The 16,206-nt window shown below is 50.2% G+C and overlaps 6 protein-coding genes across 6 annotated transcripts; 4 read left to right on the top strand and 2 right to left on the bottom strand.

Annotated features, from left to right (window-relative positions):
- Nucleotides 1-338: 338 nt before the first annotated feature.
- Z518_09830 (uncharacterized protein) lies at nt 339-2,253 on the top strand (the record flags this gene model as incomplete). Its single annotated transcript, XM_013412447.1, has 2 exons — nt 339-406; nt 465-2,253. 2 exons carry the CDS (start codon nt 339-341, stop codon nt 2,251-2,253), a joined length of 1,857 nt encoding a protein of 618 aa, XP_013267901.1.
- An 865-nt stretch (nt 2,254-3,118) lies between these two features.
- Z518_09831 (uncharacterized protein) lies at nt 3,119-3,430 on the bottom strand (the record flags this gene model as incomplete). The annotated part of the gene is made up of 1 exon (XM_013412448.1): nt 3,119-3,430. One exon carries the CDS (start codon nt 3,428-3,430, stop codon nt 3,119-3,121), a length of 312 nt encoding a protein of 103 aa, XP_013267902.1.
- Nucleotides 3,431-5,661: 2,231 nt separating this feature from the next.
- Z518_09832 (uncharacterized protein) lies at nt 5,662-6,156 on the top strand (the record flags this gene model as incomplete). The annotated part of the gene is made up of 1 exon (XM_013412449.1): nt 5,662-6,156. One exon carries the CDS (start codon nt 5,662-5,664, stop codon nt 6,154-6,156), a length of 495 nt encoding a protein of 164 aa, XP_013267903.1.
- A 507-nt stretch (nt 6,157-6,663) lies between these two features.
- On the top strand, nt 6,664-8,232 carry Z518_09833 (YbgI/family dinuclear metal center protein; the record flags this gene model as incomplete). Its single annotated transcript, XM_013412450.1, has 2 exons — nt 6,664-7,988; nt 8,019-8,232. 2 exons carry the CDS (start codon nt 6,664-6,666, stop codon nt 8,230-8,232), a joined length of 1,539 nt encoding a protein of 512 aa, XP_013267904.1.
- A 1,215-nt stretch (nt 8,233-9,447) lies between these two features.
- Nucleotides 9,448-11,677, bottom strand: Z518_09834 (uncharacterized protein; the record flags this gene model as incomplete). Its single annotated transcript, XM_013412451.1, has 2 exons — nt 9,448-11,420; nt 11,470-11,677. 2 exons carry the CDS (start codon nt 11,675-11,677, stop codon nt 9,448-9,450), a joined length of 2,181 nt encoding a protein of 726 aa, XP_013267905.1.
- Nucleotides 11,678-15,007: 3,330 nt separating this feature from the next.
- Z518_09835 (uncharacterized protein) lies at nt 15,008-15,647 on the top strand (the record flags this gene model as incomplete). Its single annotated transcript, XM_013412452.1, has 2 exons — nt 15,008-15,171; nt 15,275-15,647. 2 exons carry the CDS (start codon nt 15,008-15,010, stop codon nt 15,645-15,647), a joined length of 537 nt encoding a protein of 178 aa, XP_013267906.1.
- Between the last annotated feature and the right edge of the window lie 559 nt (nt 15,648-16,206).

Raw genomic sequence — 16,206 nt, forward strand, 5'->3', positions numbered from 1 at the left:
CTATGAAACCCGCCTTCTCCTGTCGTCCTCCTTTCTTTGCGTCTGACATAGACTTGCAACCGTCTGCCTCACCGGAAGCCGTCTAGGTGTCACTTGCCAAACACTGTCAACATTCCATCTCATTCGCAGTCATCTCGCAAAAGCATCCTCATACATATATTGTGGTCTTGTCGCAATCGGTCTCCGGAAATGCTGTCGTGATTTAGATGCCATATACTGCATCACCAACTCCGATCACCCCCAATTGCACGCATCTACCTTGCAGAATCCCTCCCAGAACATCGAATTGTCCAAGATAGTGTTGAAATTGAATCATCCATCTTGTCGAGGTGTTCAAGATGGACAGCCAAAGCGGTGGCGCCGGATCGGCCAATAACTCTAGCGACTTTGTTCGCAAATTGTATAAGTATGTTCAACCTGTTGTCGTTCTTGCTTGTATCTCGAGGACTAAATCGTGTGCGCAGAATGCTCGAGGACCCCTCATATTCCTCAGTAGTACGATGGGGCGACGAAGGAGACAGCTTTGTGGTTCTGGAGAATGAAAAGTTCACCAAATCCATTTTACCCAAACATTTCAAACACTCGAATTTTGCTAGTTTTGTCCGTCAATTAAATAAATACGACTTTCACAAGGTGCGACAAAACAATGAGGAGGGTGGAACGTCGATATACGGTGCCAATGCGTGGGAATTTCGCCACCCTGAATTCAAGGCGAACAGTAAGGATACCCTTGACAACATCAGGCGAAAGGCTCCGGCGCCACGAAAAACGTCCAATCTCAGTGATGAACAGATCCCCTTTCAACAGATTGACCTTATGAACCAACAGATAGTGGCGCAAGCACAACAGATCGAATCTCTGGTCCAAACCACCAATCAACTTCAGATGAACCATCAAATGGTGGTGCAGGAACTCCTTCGCCTTCAGAAATCCGCCCTCAACCATGATCGAGTGATGCAAGATGTCATGGCATTTTTACATTCCGTTGATGCAAAACAGCGAAGGGACAGCAAAGCACCCTTCGCTCCACAAGCAGACTCGGCGCAAACAGGCACCACTTTAACTCCCACAAGTCAAAACATGCTTCCTCAAGATGATGACATCCCTGCCTCACCGTTGCAGCACGCCGCCAAACTTCTGAACGACATCAATGCGGATGGCCAATTCAATATAACGGGTCTAGAACAAATGCATACCAGCATTGCCACTCCACCCATGAACCAAAGCAGTGGTCAATTCCGAGGGCCCAATTCGGCCACTTCAAGCGGCAGCATGGGATTTGCGAAAATGAATCCGAATGATCTGGAATCCGTCGTGTATCCCATGGGAACAACCAATGGCATTGACCCGATGTACGCTGAACACATTCACAACATTCCCTATCCTATGCCGTCAAGGGACACTCATGATCCTCGTGCACAATTTGCCGATTCTCGGAAGAAGAACGGTGCATACGATCCAGGCTGGAGCAGATCTCCAAGAATTCTTTTGGTGGAAGATGACTCGACCTGTCGGCATATTGGAGGCAAATTCCTGCACTCATTCTCCTGCACCGTGGATTCTGCGCTCGATGGTCTCGAGGCTGTGAGCAAAATGCAGGAAGGAACCAAATATGATATGATTCTGATGGATATCATCATGCCGAACTTGGACGGCGTTTCTGCCTGTCATATTATCCGACAATTTGACAGGACCCCGATTGTCGCCATGACCTCGAACATTCGATCGGATGACATCCAAATGTATTTCCATCACGGCATGGATGACGTCTTACCCAAGCCATTTACTCGAAAATCGCTGCTGGACATGTTGGAGAAGCACCTGATGCATCTGAAGAAAATCCCACAGGGAATGGATGCCCCCACCACTGCAGGAACCATCGTTCCTTCTGGCGGGCCTTCGTCTACAGCACATTCGGTCCGTGATGACATGTCCGCTGGAGCGTCTCCCGCGGGCTCAAGTGGAACTTGGAATTCACCGAGCCAATACGCAGGAGTATCCCCAGTCAACGCCAATATGCACTTTACTGGGATGTCTCAGCAGCAACACTACGTCGATGCCAGTGGGAACGCCACATCGTTTCAAAGTGGTCCACAAACTCCTGTGGGTATGAGAGGACCCGGCATGATGCAACAGCAAGCTCAGAGAAGGGGACAATCGGAGATGTCTGGCGGAGGAGACACGGGAAGTGCCAACAAACGACAACGGATATATGCACCACCACAATCCATGGCCACCCCAATGCGACAATAATGAAGGAGTAACTTTTTTTTTTTTTAATTCCCCAATCGAAGAGATGGGCAACAGATAGACGGAATCCTTTGATCGCTCCGTCATGAGTCTTTTGATACGACTAAAGCGATGCGCTTTAGTCGCATCTTCTTTCAGCCTCGCATTGCGAATGATCTGTTCAGAAGTCTGTCAGATCATTCATTACCAGCTTCATAATAGTGACAGATCGGGCGTGCTCACCCTTTCGACGATGCCGGACGTTAGCAGGGACGTCAGACTAGGATGATGGAGGGGGTTCTTTTGGTAGGGGCACACAGCTACCCGTTACCTCTTTACGATTTGATGAAAGACATAGGCGAATAAAGCCGCCAGGAACTTTCTATGATGATACCTTTTCATGGTTATTAGCATCTGACGGGTTGGTTGCAAGGCTATGCAAAATTTTGCTACGGCAATTTGGTCTGGTTTATGATGTACTTGGTTCAGAGATACCCAGGCTCCTACACCTCTATGCTTGATAGGTAAAATTATCCCCGGGTAGACTCCCTGGGGCATATGGTTGGCCCCCTTCGACAGTCTTCAGGGGACACGGGTTTTGATGTATAGAGGTTCGATTGAGATGTAATACTGTGCCGTGTCGCGTTTTCAAGTCAGGACTTGACATTAGAAGCATCCCTGTGATGATGGACAAAATCGCAATACACAGATATGATGCTTCGATGTCAGCTGCATCTCATTTTTCTACCATTAGTGATTCACGTCAGAATTGTCTCTTTAGGCCGATTTCGGCTCAGAGAGTTGTTATGCATTGTACATTGAGAATCACCGCCGTTCGAATTCCATGAACATATTATCAATCATACAACGCCCAGCTTTTTCCTCCCTCTCAACCCTCGATCTTCTCCTTCTCTTTCTCCCACTGCTCAGGCGTCAAACATCTAGGCGTCCAGGCATGTATAGCCGCAATCTCGGCTTTAAGCGCATTATTCACCAACCGATGCCGGGCCAGTAACGTCTTCTTCTCGAACTCCGGCGACACGATGACGGCGTTGAACGCCTGTCCGCACCCGCCTGACATGTCTTCGATCGATACGTACGTCGCATTGAGGATTTCTTTCAGCTTTGCGCTCAGGGTTTCGGGCGTGATACCTGAGGGTGCAGCCTCGAGAGCGCCAGAAGTGTCTGTTTCGGCGGCCATGGGTGTGCTGTGCCGGGATGGGGTAGACGTTAGTTGCCGTCGAGTGACGAAAGGTGATGATGGACGGGGTCGGAGGAGATTGCTCCTCCAAGTCGAGGCCCGGAGCGAATTTTTGATGGTTGTCGTTGCGTGGACAGTGGATGATGCTCTGCGGGTGGCCTGCAATGCTATGCGGATATGCATGGACGGATGGCGGGACTAGTAATGGAGTGTTTTGAGATTTTTGGATAGGATTTCTCGCGTGATGTTTTGTTCACCAGCTCTCTTGTATTTAAATGGGTGCTCTGAATGGATTCCGAAGGACAGGGCTTCGAGTTCGGTAATTGGCGTGTAGCGCGTGTGAGGGTCCTGAAATGTTGCCGCTATTGTGTCCACAAGGTCTCTAGCCCACTCTCGAACTTGCTTCTCTCTTTTTACTTATCTTGGAAGACAACTGAGTACAAGTCCGACGGAAAGCTGGGCCAGTGCAATTGTCCATCGTATTTAATGTACGCACTTCCATCGCGCATATAACACTCGCCCTTACGGACGCTCGAAAAGGTGAGCAGTCCGCTTTCTTTCGTTTGAGCGCCGAAACATTCGTCAGCATGGCCAAAATCTTGCTCCTAAACAGGGGCCTGGCTATCACTGCGCATCAGCCGTCAGAGACCGCCTTGTTGAGATCATCTTTTGGGACCAACGACAACCCCCTAAAATTCCGGAGAAGCAATGTCGGAAACGAATTGAAAACATCGATCAAGTAAGAAGGCGATGGGACGGGTTAATCCAATCGACGGGCCACGAAATATTCCTACTCACACCCACGGTTACGGAGAACCAGGAAGTCTGGTGTCGGCATTTCCTCACCCTGAGATGCAATCCCTCTCTTGCGTTATCTTTGAATCAATGTTTCCATCATTCATTAAGCCTACTCTGTCGACTGCTGCTGCACCTCGACACTACGGAGATGGATACGTTGGTGCTTGCCTGGGAAAGACGGTTTGCCGAGATGGATGACGCATATCTCGTCAAAGTCAGAGGGGCAATGGAGCTTCCTTTCATACCCTTCATTCAATGCCAACTTCAGGTTCTCGAGACCGACACAAGTTCCTACAACGCGGGTGGAATGGCAGTCAACCTTGGCACCATGTCCCGGCCGAATGGCAGTGTGCAATGGACAGGATGGTTGAATGCGAGCGTTTTTGCAACTCCAGAGCTGATTACTTCGAGCTCGCCGAGATCCGTTGATGCTCAAGAGATCGAAATGCCTAGAGCTATCGCTGAAGCCATGTTTTGAGGAAGGAGTCGGAGTGCCCTGGAGGAGTTTAAGCGCAGGAACAGTCGTCAAGGACCCTTCGTGGTGCGCTCGACAACGGCTCCAGCAGTTCGTTCGACACGGTAGCTCTAATCCGTCACACCTTCGAGGAGTACGTCTCTCCTATGCAGAAATGTGACCTGCTTTTGTGTCGCTGGTTTCAGGCCAAAAAGGGTTTGAAGAGTGGTGTTGAATGGTTGAACAGTAGCAGGTGCCCCCTTACTGGGAAAAGGGGTTATGGGTTATCACTCATATGTAGGGTATAGGATAAGAACCGGAGAACAAACGGATTCAACCAACCGTGTATAAATGCCGGCAACCTGGCAGGACCAGCTGCTAGATAGACAGAGCATCCAATACACATTCTCTTGGCATGCCCAGTTTGACTAGGGGGCGGACCATATCTTGAAAGTTGCATACAGCTGATGCTATGGAATATGAAGGTGGCATTTCCTATCTTTGTGACCGAGACACGCCTCATCGCGATTGCGTCGCCCTCAGCACCAGGCTGAACAATAAAATAGCACGATTGTGCCACTTTTCAGGGCCCTCAGCTTTTTGGGCATAGAGATACCATCATTAAGCAACCATGCTAAGCCCCCCAGTGGGTAGAAAAGATTGGTTCTTTGAAACCTTGTCACTACCAATGCCTACCTCGACACATGCTCAGGAATAATACAGTCTACCTCCGCTGTTCGAGTCGCCGACTCGACACTGAAATGGCCCCTTATAGCCGGAAAAGGAATGGCCGGGAAAGAAGGAAGAAGTATGAACTTTGAAGTTGTGCACTGATGAAAGAATTAGAATTTGTCAGCACAATCATTTTGCTGTCAGAGCGTATAAAGGGGACAAGGACAAGGACAGTGTACGGCCATGTCTCTCCGCCAGAAGAACGTGCCCTCCACCTCTCAGTTCTGTTACCAAATCCTCTATCGAAATGGCACCAAAGCTCGAAATCGCTTTCACCATGCGTGCATACTTAAATAAAGCCAATGTACTAGATTTGGGGGCAATCAAATCAGGTCCTCAACGCGTCATTGTCCCTATCAGCCATGGTTTTCTCGACGGGTCGGGTGTCCACGCGACGATTCTTCCAGGAGGCTCCGACTGGTCTCTGGTCAACACCAGCGGCAACACCATCCATCTCGACGTACGCACGCAAGCTAGGTCCGATGATGAAAAGAACTTTTACATTCACTACAATGGTGTGGTCAAATTCGACGAGAGTCTGGTAGGATTTTTTCAGTGGGGCCAGGATGCCAAAACGACATCATTCGGTGACCATCACTGGTTCACGATGCCAATCATGGAAACGAATCATACGGAATACAAGTGGGTGGAAGAGACCGTTTTCGTCGGGCAAGGCCGTTGTGTTGTTGACTCGGACGGTGCTCAGGCAGTCGAGTACCAGATATACAGGGTGATGAACTAGTCAGCCATTTGCCTCTGTCTCTTCGGCGCGATTGTGATGGGAGGAGGACAATTCCCCAATCATTTCGCACAAGACTCCTTTCGACAGGGACAGCAGTGACAGTTCCATGATCAGAGGAGATTGAGACTGGATATCCACTAAAAAAAGATTCCTATTCGGTATGCTTTCATGCGAGGACCTCGTGTTAGTCCTGCCACAAAGGACCGGCCGGCTTGCGTAAGAGGTCGATGGCACCATAGTGGGCGGTAGGCCTCCTGCAAAGGTTTCGGGTCCGTTTGAGTATAGAGAGTCCCTGAGTGAACATTCAAGCGGTTGGTGCGATTGAGAAACATTGCTCATCTTGCCTGTTTAGGTGGAGATCAAAGGCAGCTTCTGCAGAATTGCGTCATTGGAACATCTGCTTCGCGAAGCGCGACAAGATATCAAACACCACCTTAACATAACCAACAGATAGATGTATTCCGCCGCTCCCTAACAAACCATGCACCGGCTTGTCCATTATCCCTGATGTTCCGACACCTCCTTCGGGCTATTCCTAGACTTCAGCCTCAATATATCCAAAATTCAATCCCGATCGTGCGCCAAATGAGTACCGTACAGACTCCCACTGTCTCTCCTTTCACCACGGCCGTGGTCTCGTCCATGCGAAGACTCTACCCTGAAGTTTTGGCAGACAAATCCTTCGATAACACGGGACTTCTGGTGGAAGCTCCTTTTGTCGCTTCCCGACCGCGAAATCGCAACTCGGTGCTTTTGACCGTCGACCTCACACGCGCCGTGGCCGACGAGGCAATTGAGAACAAACACTCAGTGGTCGTCGCGTACCACCCCATCATCTTCAGAGGCTTGAAATCCTTCACGACAGGTGATACGCAACAATTGTCTATGGCGCTTCTCCTCGCCCATGGTATCAGCGTGTACTGTCCTCACACCGCCGTCGATATCGTCCCTGATGGTATGGCCGATTGGCTATGCGATATTGTCACAGGAAAGATGGATGCTCCTGAACCAGAAGCCGACTCCAGGTCCTCAACAAAACCTACATCCCTTTTCGCCGAAGGCCTCGACCAAGACAAAGACGCCCTCTCCGACCCATTCACCACACCTACAGCGGCAACAAAATCAAAACACCCCCGCCCGCCGGCGCCACACAGAACGTACTCGAAACCAACATATCTACGGCCCACATCCAGCTTCCACGCCGTCGTGGTCCCGCATACGCGAAGTGTAGTTGTTCCATCTCCGCCTGCGTCCCTTGAGGCAGCGAACAAGCCCGCCTCTATCCTAGATACCAATTCGCCTAAATATACGCCTTTCAACACCGGGGCCGGCCGCTTCATAGAATTCGCCTCCCCTCAACCGTTGACCGTTCTCATCACACGCATCGCCCACGCAATCGGCCTGCCCAAGGGTTTCGCAGTCGCTATTCCACAAGGCCGAGGGATCGAAAACATCCAGATCGCCACCGTCGCAACATGTCCCGGCAGCGGCGCCAGTGTGTTACGGTCTTGCCACGCCGATCTGATCTTCACAGGCGAACTAAGTCACCATGACGCCCTCGCCGTGACGGAGCGCGGAGGCTGTGTGATCGCGCTGTTCCACTCGAACTCGGAACGCGGGTATCTCTGGAGCGTGATGCGTGAGAGACTCGAGAAAGAAGTCAAGAGTGAGTGGGAGCGCGTCAGGAGTCAGAATCGTGGAGAGAGTGGGAAGAACGGTGTTCCTGAGCAGATTACGGAGATGCTGGATGATGATAGTGTTGGAGTCGTAGTGAGTCAGAGGGATAGAGATCCCTACGGTATTGTCGTCCTGGATGAGACGGCTGTAGAGAGGTGAGGATTGGGACGGAGTGAGTAAGTGAGTCACGGCATGGTTTGTATCGCAACGGGAAACGGGGATGAAGCCGATACCGCGATGAATGCGGACTCCAGCTCCGAGATGGAACATGCTCTCAACCTGTGCCGACGTGGAGCACCGCCGAGATGGGATAGGTACAAAATGACCCCATATACGGACGAAGAAGCTCTTGCACAGAAGGTGTCGTCGAGTCCCTGGCTGTCCGATACAGGAATCTGACCCGAGTCGCCCAAGGACGCAAAAAGGTATCAAGAAGGAGGATGATATTTTGTGTCCGCCTCAAGCAGACCCATCGACCGGCTGTTCGAACAGATCAAAGCATTCTTGAGCTTCTTCTTCGTGTTCAAAGTCAATTGGAATGAGGTGATTTTTGGTAGCAAAGCACACATCCCCACTCTCGTCGAGAATGTGAAGGTGCCATAACAGAAAATCAGGGCCCGAAAATGACTCTTTGGGAAAAATCCGCGGATATAATCCATATCGCATTGCACCGTCACTGACACTTTGTGACGATAATCTCGATCTATAGATTCCATCATACGTATAAAGTAGTCGTCCAAGCCGGGAGGGATATTTTTCAGCTCACGAGATAAGTGCTTCAAGTAGTCGCTGTCCCTCAATAGGTCGCGCTTGACGGCCCCGTAAATATGATGTCTCTGAAAGAGTGTGTCTCCGCTGAGTGTATCGCAGACATTAGTTACTGATATCTTCCAGGTAGAGTTGAGGACATTTCTGGAATGCGTCTAGGAAAATATTCCAAGTTCTTTTTGCCAGTAGCGGCGAAAGTCGTGAGTAGATTAATCATGTTGCTACCGTCATAGAGCCGGCAATATTCGGCCTCAGGCGATGCCTGTCTAAGATTTCCTTTTCAATAGAATGAGGCGTCTGGTCAAAGGTTACATGTTTGTCCATCAAGCTGAGAGGGAATTGATGAAGTTTGACTGTTGGTCGTATGAGGCTGGCTGTGGCTGCCCCACTATTTGGTTGAAGTCATGCGGCAAGGCGACAAGCAGGACAGGAAATCGAGAGTCGGTTCACCAGGGAAAACAACGTTCAATGACTGCGAAATACCTTCAGGATATCCTCCCGATGGTTCAGTAAGGGAGGCATTCTGGACGCTTATTCCGAATGCGCAGGGACTACACTAATGGCATGAACCACCGGAGATTCAATCTGTCCATTCCGTGTTCATCCAATCTAACATCCCAAGCGCTGCTGGAAGGAAGGGTACGTCTCTGTGTCGATTAGAATAAAATCCAAATGTGTGGATTCAAGATTGCCTCACAACGTTGATGTCCTATTCCGCGTGATGCCATCCAAAAAAAGAAGAAAAACGCCATGATTGCCACACTGAATGCATCAAACACCTTTCTCAAGAATCTTGGACCTGGACCTGGACCTGGACCCGGAATCGAAATCGATCCCTCAAGCCATTCAAACAACCACACCCTCCCTCATTGTCTCAAGCGTCTTTTTCCCAACGCCGCGCAGTCTCGTCAAATCATCCCAGCATCTCAACAACATATCTCCCTGCTCCCTAGCATCATCATCCTCGTCTTCAACTCCCACGTTGAGATGTTCCACGATCCCTTCCGCCCGCTTTGCACCCAGGCCGCTGAGAGTCTTGATCTTCGTCACATCCCGCGTATTGATTACGTCGAGAAGATACTGCGTCCGTGGGGTGACGGTACCAGCGTCGTCGTCCTGTCGAACGAGAGGATCCGGGGATGAGACTCTGACTTTGCGCTTCTGTCTTGGCTTCTTCGACCGAGCACGGCGAGAAGACTCTTCCTCATCGCTGTTATGGTATGCAGATCCCTCGCCATCGTCGTCGTGATAACTCTTGTCGCCTTCATCACCATCCCAGCTTCTCGACGTTTCTCTCGCCGGACGCCTAGAAGCTCTCGGTCCTTCCTGAACTCCTTCATCGCGTTCTTCTCTCTTCCGAGCCAATTTTTCTCTCAGTCTCTTAATCTTACTCTGCAGCTTCTCGTTGTCGGGAAAGTAGGGTTGCGCAAGCTCATACATTTTCAATGCACTCCCGTCCTCACCACGAGCTTGATGCTGTTTGGCCATGAACAGGTAACTCAACCCTTCGGCTCGCTCGCCGTCTTGTCCTTCTAATCTCTTCTCGATGTTATCCAATCGTCTTTGGACTTCTTCCGATACGCTCTTGGTTGGTGCCGGGTCTGGCGCGTTCAGGGCACGAGCGGCGAGGATCTCAGAAACCTTCTTCTCTACTAAAGTTTCGATTGAGGCTTTCGTCATCGCGGCGGGTTCCGGTCCACGTCGAACGACGCTTGGAGTAGGCCGGGAGACTTTGGTGGGACGAATCGAGGCCAGGAAAGAGACGTCGGCCGTTCGCTTTAACGGGGATGACTTCGGGGGTACCTGTTTTGTAGCCACTGGTTTGTTGCGGTCTGAATAAACCGAGAAAGCTTTGACAGGTTTCTCGTTCTTGGATGACGCATCACGATTGGCATTGAGGTTTACATTGATACTGTTCGTGAGAGGCCGGAGTGGTTGGCGTTGTATCGTCGGACCGGTCAGTTGCATTCCAGTGACCTGGCGTGGTGGCCCCTGGAAAATGGGCTCATTCTCCACTTCACGGACCTCAATCTTCTTTGTTCTGTTGGCAAAATTCAAGGAGCTGAGAGTATCCAGGTGGTATGCCTTGACGGGAGCCAGGTTGAGTATCATGACGGTGAAGCCATTGTTCTGTCCCAGGGAGAGGATTCGAGTCATCTTGGACTCTCGGTACGGAATACGTTGCTGCTTCCTACTGATAGCTTCGACACATTGAGCCAGAACAAATAGAGACTTGTTGATACTTGCAGATTCAACCATTCTATCTTTCCCATTTCCAGTTCTTCGGTTGTCTTCAGATCCAGCAAGGTCAATGGCAGAAGCGGTGCTGATGCGAGTCTCGGTCGGACTAGTAATGGTAACCTTAACGCATAAAATAGCATGTGACCGCGAAGAATGAGCATTGAGCTTCGTCGCACCAGTACTTCGATTGGAGTTGGCCTTGTCGTAGAGGGTCTCAAAGTCCTTCAGAGAGCTACAAGGAACCTCGGTCAACCCAACCACCACTGTCTTGCCGCCCTCTGCTTCTCGGATGGGCAGTCCAGTCGGTGTCCGCTTTTCGGGCGCGTCAAACAGATCGAAGACCCGGTCGTTGTAAATCTCATAATAGCTCATGGATACTTCCACCGCGGTGTCGCCGTTACTGTTCTTCTCAATGGCCCGACTCTTTCGGTATATGCTGCTGAGCAACCGCGGAATCATCCCTCGGTCTGCCAGAGACTTCCCACCGCGCATTGTATGTGTCTTGCCAGTACCAGTTGAACCGTACGCAAATATCGTGACATCGTAACCGAGAAAGAGGTGTTTGATTGTCGGAGAGACTACCAGTTGATGTTAGTAGAGGTTGTCGAAAAGATGAGATGGTGCTACCTTCGGCGTCGAAGATCTCCTGCTGCGTGGCATCCTGTCCATACACACTGTTGAACTGAAAGCTGTATTCTTCGGCGAAGTTCTTGGGATTTGGGATCTTGACGACGGTGGGCTTGCCGTCGGGTCCGTTGTGACTGGACACGATCTGGTCTTTGTCGTTCTCAGACTCGAGGAGCGGTCGGATGCGGGCGACAACTCGAACACTCATTTTGACCGTGGTCAGAAGCCTTTTCAGGATGACTTTGTATTGTCGTGATGAATGGATTAATTCCTGGCGCACTTTGCACCGGAGCCTAGAAATCTCAGTCAAGGAAGAGTTGATCCCCCAAGTTTGGTGGCCGCGTTGGGGGGGCAACCACTTCAGGCGCAAATCTCAATCCCTGAATCTTCAGCCTTGCCACCACCAAACATCAACCTCTTCGTAATGCCAGATTCCAGCAACCATACGAGATGGAACAAGTGGGCATTTTCTTTGGTATATGCAGATGCACCAGTCTAGTCACCTATGCTCAGCCGCTGCCTCTTGAGCTATTCTGTCATGCATTGATCAAGTGTTGGACAAGTTCGATATGTCCTTCTGCCGCCGTCTGTAATGCACTCCGTCCTCGGACCTCACAAGGAGGTGCAATCACCTCAGCATTCACCATAATCCGTTAGCTAGCAATATCAATATATCCTCCCTCTACCACTGCTCGAGCATCATCCAGCCACGATGCAGCCCGCAATGCTGTTCGTCTACTCTCTTTAGCGGGCCGAGCATTCACACCGGCGCCAAAAGCTATAAAGATATCGACGACTTCAAGATAGCCTTCTTCGTGGTGCAACTTGGAATGCTGTATCCCGGGTATCGGGGCGCAGATTCACATCAGCCTTGTGTTGCAATAGAACTTCCACAATTTCGCTTGATGGAGGTGTCCCTGTAGTTGCCATTTGAAGTAGTGTCGTGCTTGCACCTTTAGAAGTCCGTTTGATCATCAGGCCATGCCTTGCTCCAACCTCGATTTGCAGGGGTGTCATTCGCCCCAGTGAACCACGCCCAACAACATCAATGTCGGCCCCCTGATTCGATGAGGAACCTTATCTTTTCAATGTTATTGTTTATCACTGCATGGCTAAGGGCAGAGCAACCAACCGGTGTGGCAGCAAAGAACATGTCGCACCCCAGGCATAATTTGAGAAAGTCCCAATTTTCCTCTCCATCTATTGATATATGACGCATCCGAGATCTGTCCATGCCCAAGGCAATCCGAATGTCCCTCCCTAACTGTATTACTTGTTACACAAATTCTAGGATTGTGACTTAGGGCTGTGACCTTGACGGCTTTCCGGTCAATACGCCCTCCAGAGGATACAAGATATGAGATCATTACTCTTGATGAGTAGTATCCGGCTGACTTAATGGCGATTTCAAGGATAGACTGCTTCGTGAAGGGGAGAGCCACGTGACGAGGTCATTGCGAGAGTGTTGACATCGACATCGGAGGAGATAAAAGCCTGAATGAGTTCTCTGTTCCCACACTTTGCTGCGGCGAATAGACCACGCCCTTGATCTACGTCAAACTTGGTCTGATACGCTCCCAGCATTAGACCGAAAGTCTCGTAATCCCTGCGCCTGATGACTGGGGAAAGCATGAGCAACAAACAATATTCCACTGATATATGGATGCGCTGAGCAGCGGCTTCCAGCAGAGTGAAAACCCTTCGTAGAGATCATCCAACATATATTTTGGCCCACAAGCCGCCACACAAGTCGACGTTTGCCGATCAGACCCGGCGCTGCCTTCAAGAGGATTGTGAAAAAGTCAAGGTCTCCGCGTTGAACGGCACTCGTCACTGCGGAATGCAAATACCCCCTCAGGACGCCAGTCTTCTCTGGGCCAGAAGCCGACTGAGGACCACGTATCGCACTCAAGAGCTATTTCACATACCAAAAGTCCAAACCTGTCCATGTTCATAACTCCCAGCAACGTCATGCCGCCAAACATATCGTGCCTCAATGCTCCTTACAAACCAAGCAGGGCCCCAGTCGGGATCACGTTCGACGGACTCGACTGCTCCACTGACGTCGTGACCCGTCCCTTGTAGTATCTGCTTCCGATCAGTATTCGTTCCACCCCGGTCGCATAATCCTTGACATTCGAACCCGCGGCTTCGGCCTCAGATCGCACACGCTCATTGTCGCCGATAGTTCTGGCACGGTGGGCTTCGTTCTTATGATTGTTCGGCGTGCTTCCGCTCCGGATGATTTCGTCACAATCCTTCAGGTACGAGTCTAGGAACGAGGTATCTTGTGGAGAGAATGAACCAGATCTGCCGGATGAAATTTTAAAGGAAAGAAAGAAGAAGAATACTCGTGGGAGAAGGAAGGTTCTAGCGCTTGGTACGATCGTGGTGACGGAGAGGGCTTAAGATACGATAGTGTTGGAAACGTAGTTGGGTTTGTTCGCAAAGAAGGGATATGGAAAGGGAAAAGGCAAGCCATTCTCATTTGCTCCTGCATTTTGTATACTCTCGAAGACATTTCACCTGAACTCGCTGTTTGCAAGAGTGATTGGGACGTCCGTAGGTGATTCGTGACAAAGAGCCGTGAGGGGGCATGGTAAAAAAAAAGATAAAAAAACCACACTCATGAGATTCCCTGAGGGTATGAGCGAATAGGTAGGGTGAGAGGAATAAGGATAACAAAAAGGAAACGAGACTGGCAAGTAATGAAATGTTAGTGTTGAGGGCGTCTAGCGGCCATGCGGACAGCTTACTCATGATGTGGCAAGCAGAGAGAAAGAGTTTGCGAGCTCAACTTGCAGTCGACTTGACTGTAATGAGTGGTGAGCAAATGGGCATGAAGGCTAAGAGTAAAAAGAGGGTAATGTCATGGTCAAGGTGCAGGTTACCGTCTCCAATTGCAAGAAGCTGATGGATTGCTGGGTTTTGTGGTGCCTGGCAGCCAGATTGGGTTTGGTACCAAACAGCTTGTCTGAGTTTGTCTCTCCTCTGGAAAAGAGTTTCTCCGACTCCGTGGTCACGAATACGCTCTGCCTGGGTCCCATCCGTGCATGGCGCCGTACCGGTTGCCCCAAGCCACGGGGCCACCAACACGCAACAGCTCATGACCAGGTCATGTTCACGCCGCGTCGTGGTCGGCTCCCATTGACCGACCTTGGGAATCCTTGAATGAACCACACCACGTCCACGTCTGTCCTCGGGTACCTGCACATCTTTGCAGCCCAATTTACATCTACTGTAACATTGGTCTGATGCTCAGCCATATATACCGCTCCTTGAACGCGATACTTCACCTCGCCTTTCCTGCGTAGCCCAAGTTTGAGCTAAACCTTTAATCTCCATCTCAAAATAAACAATACCGTATAAGCCCGCACGAACCTTGAGCATCTTCTTCTCTGAGCATTCGAACCAAACAACCGCCCGAATTCATTTTATACCGGACGACAACATCTCAAACGACAGACGCCCTGGGCATTCGGTGTCCAGTGCATTTACGTTCCCCTCCCTTTTTCTCCCCACATTCCCTAAACCTGCAATGGCGACCGAGGTGGTCTACCGCGAAACCCGCCGGCGGTACAGGTGGCCCGAAGTACAACTGAACCTGTGGATATTTGTTGTCCTTGCGGGAGCCGCGACGGTATTGGGTATCAATGCGTGGTTTATATCGGTGCAGAATCAGTTACGGATCGGTGTACCTTGGTACGTACGTCCCTAATCATACGCACAGTCCTGCATGTCGCGGTCCAAACTCCATCATGCAAAGGACCTTGAGATAACACTTCTTAACATGTCTAATTGACAGGCTGTTCACCTTTGCCGTCGTCGCCGGCGGCCTTACGATTCTTTTCCTGATCATCATCCTCATCCTCGCAGCCCGCCGACTGTTGATCCCCGGCGGTATCCTGTTAGGCTCATTCATCCTATTCGTGCTCTGGGTGACGACGCTCATCGAAACCGCCATCCAACTCTACGGCGAAGGCAACGTCAACAGCAACTGCAACAACTATGTCACGGGCCAAGAATATACGGGTGTCTCGATAGAGACGTTAGCATGGCTGACGCAGGATAATATCTGTTCGTGTTGGAAAGCTTCGTTCGCCTGGTCGATTATATTAGCGGTGTTGTTTCTGTGGATGATGATATTGTCCTGGCAAGTGCAGAATTATGATGACTGAAAAGAGAAGGGGGGAAACAAGCAAAGACCCAGGTCTTTCAGAATGGGCTTGGTTATGCATATTGATGTTGATGAGAGGTGTTTAATGTGATATTTGAACATATATATGGACGGTCATGCATTCATGGGATCACGTTTGATTTCGAACATCAGCTTTGGTTAGGAGACATTGGCGCATATCTTGCACGGAGTTGGATATGGAGGAACTATTTATCTGTCTTGTTTTCGGCTGCTTGGCATGTGGACCATGAACCTTTTGGGAGATGATTGGCGAGAGTGGAACGGTTGTCAGCAAATGGTACATCAAGCAATCAACTGTGCTGTCTTACCTGGATGCCGAATGGGGTACAGAGCATTATGTATATCCCTAAGTCAAAAAGAGCCCAGTGTGCATAGAGTGAGCCTTCAAACTTCCCAGTGAATATGCGTAACCTTCTCCCGCCGACTCATTTAGTGCTTGCGGGTCAAGTTTGGGGATTTTCCTACCAACAGCATTGTCGGATAGTTCGGCGGCCAAGGCTGATGTGCGAAAGGCTGAGGCCTCCTTATCCGATGCACGA

This window comes from Rhinocladiella mackenziei (assembly GCF_000835555.1).
Source record: "Rhinocladiella mackenziei CBS 650.93 unplaced genomic scaffold supercont1.8, whole genome shotgun sequence".
In the NCBI taxonomy this organism is placed as follows: Eukaryota; Fungi; Ascomycota; class Eurotiomycetes; order Chaetothyriales; family Herpotrichiellaceae; genus Rhinocladiella; species Rhinocladiella mackenziei.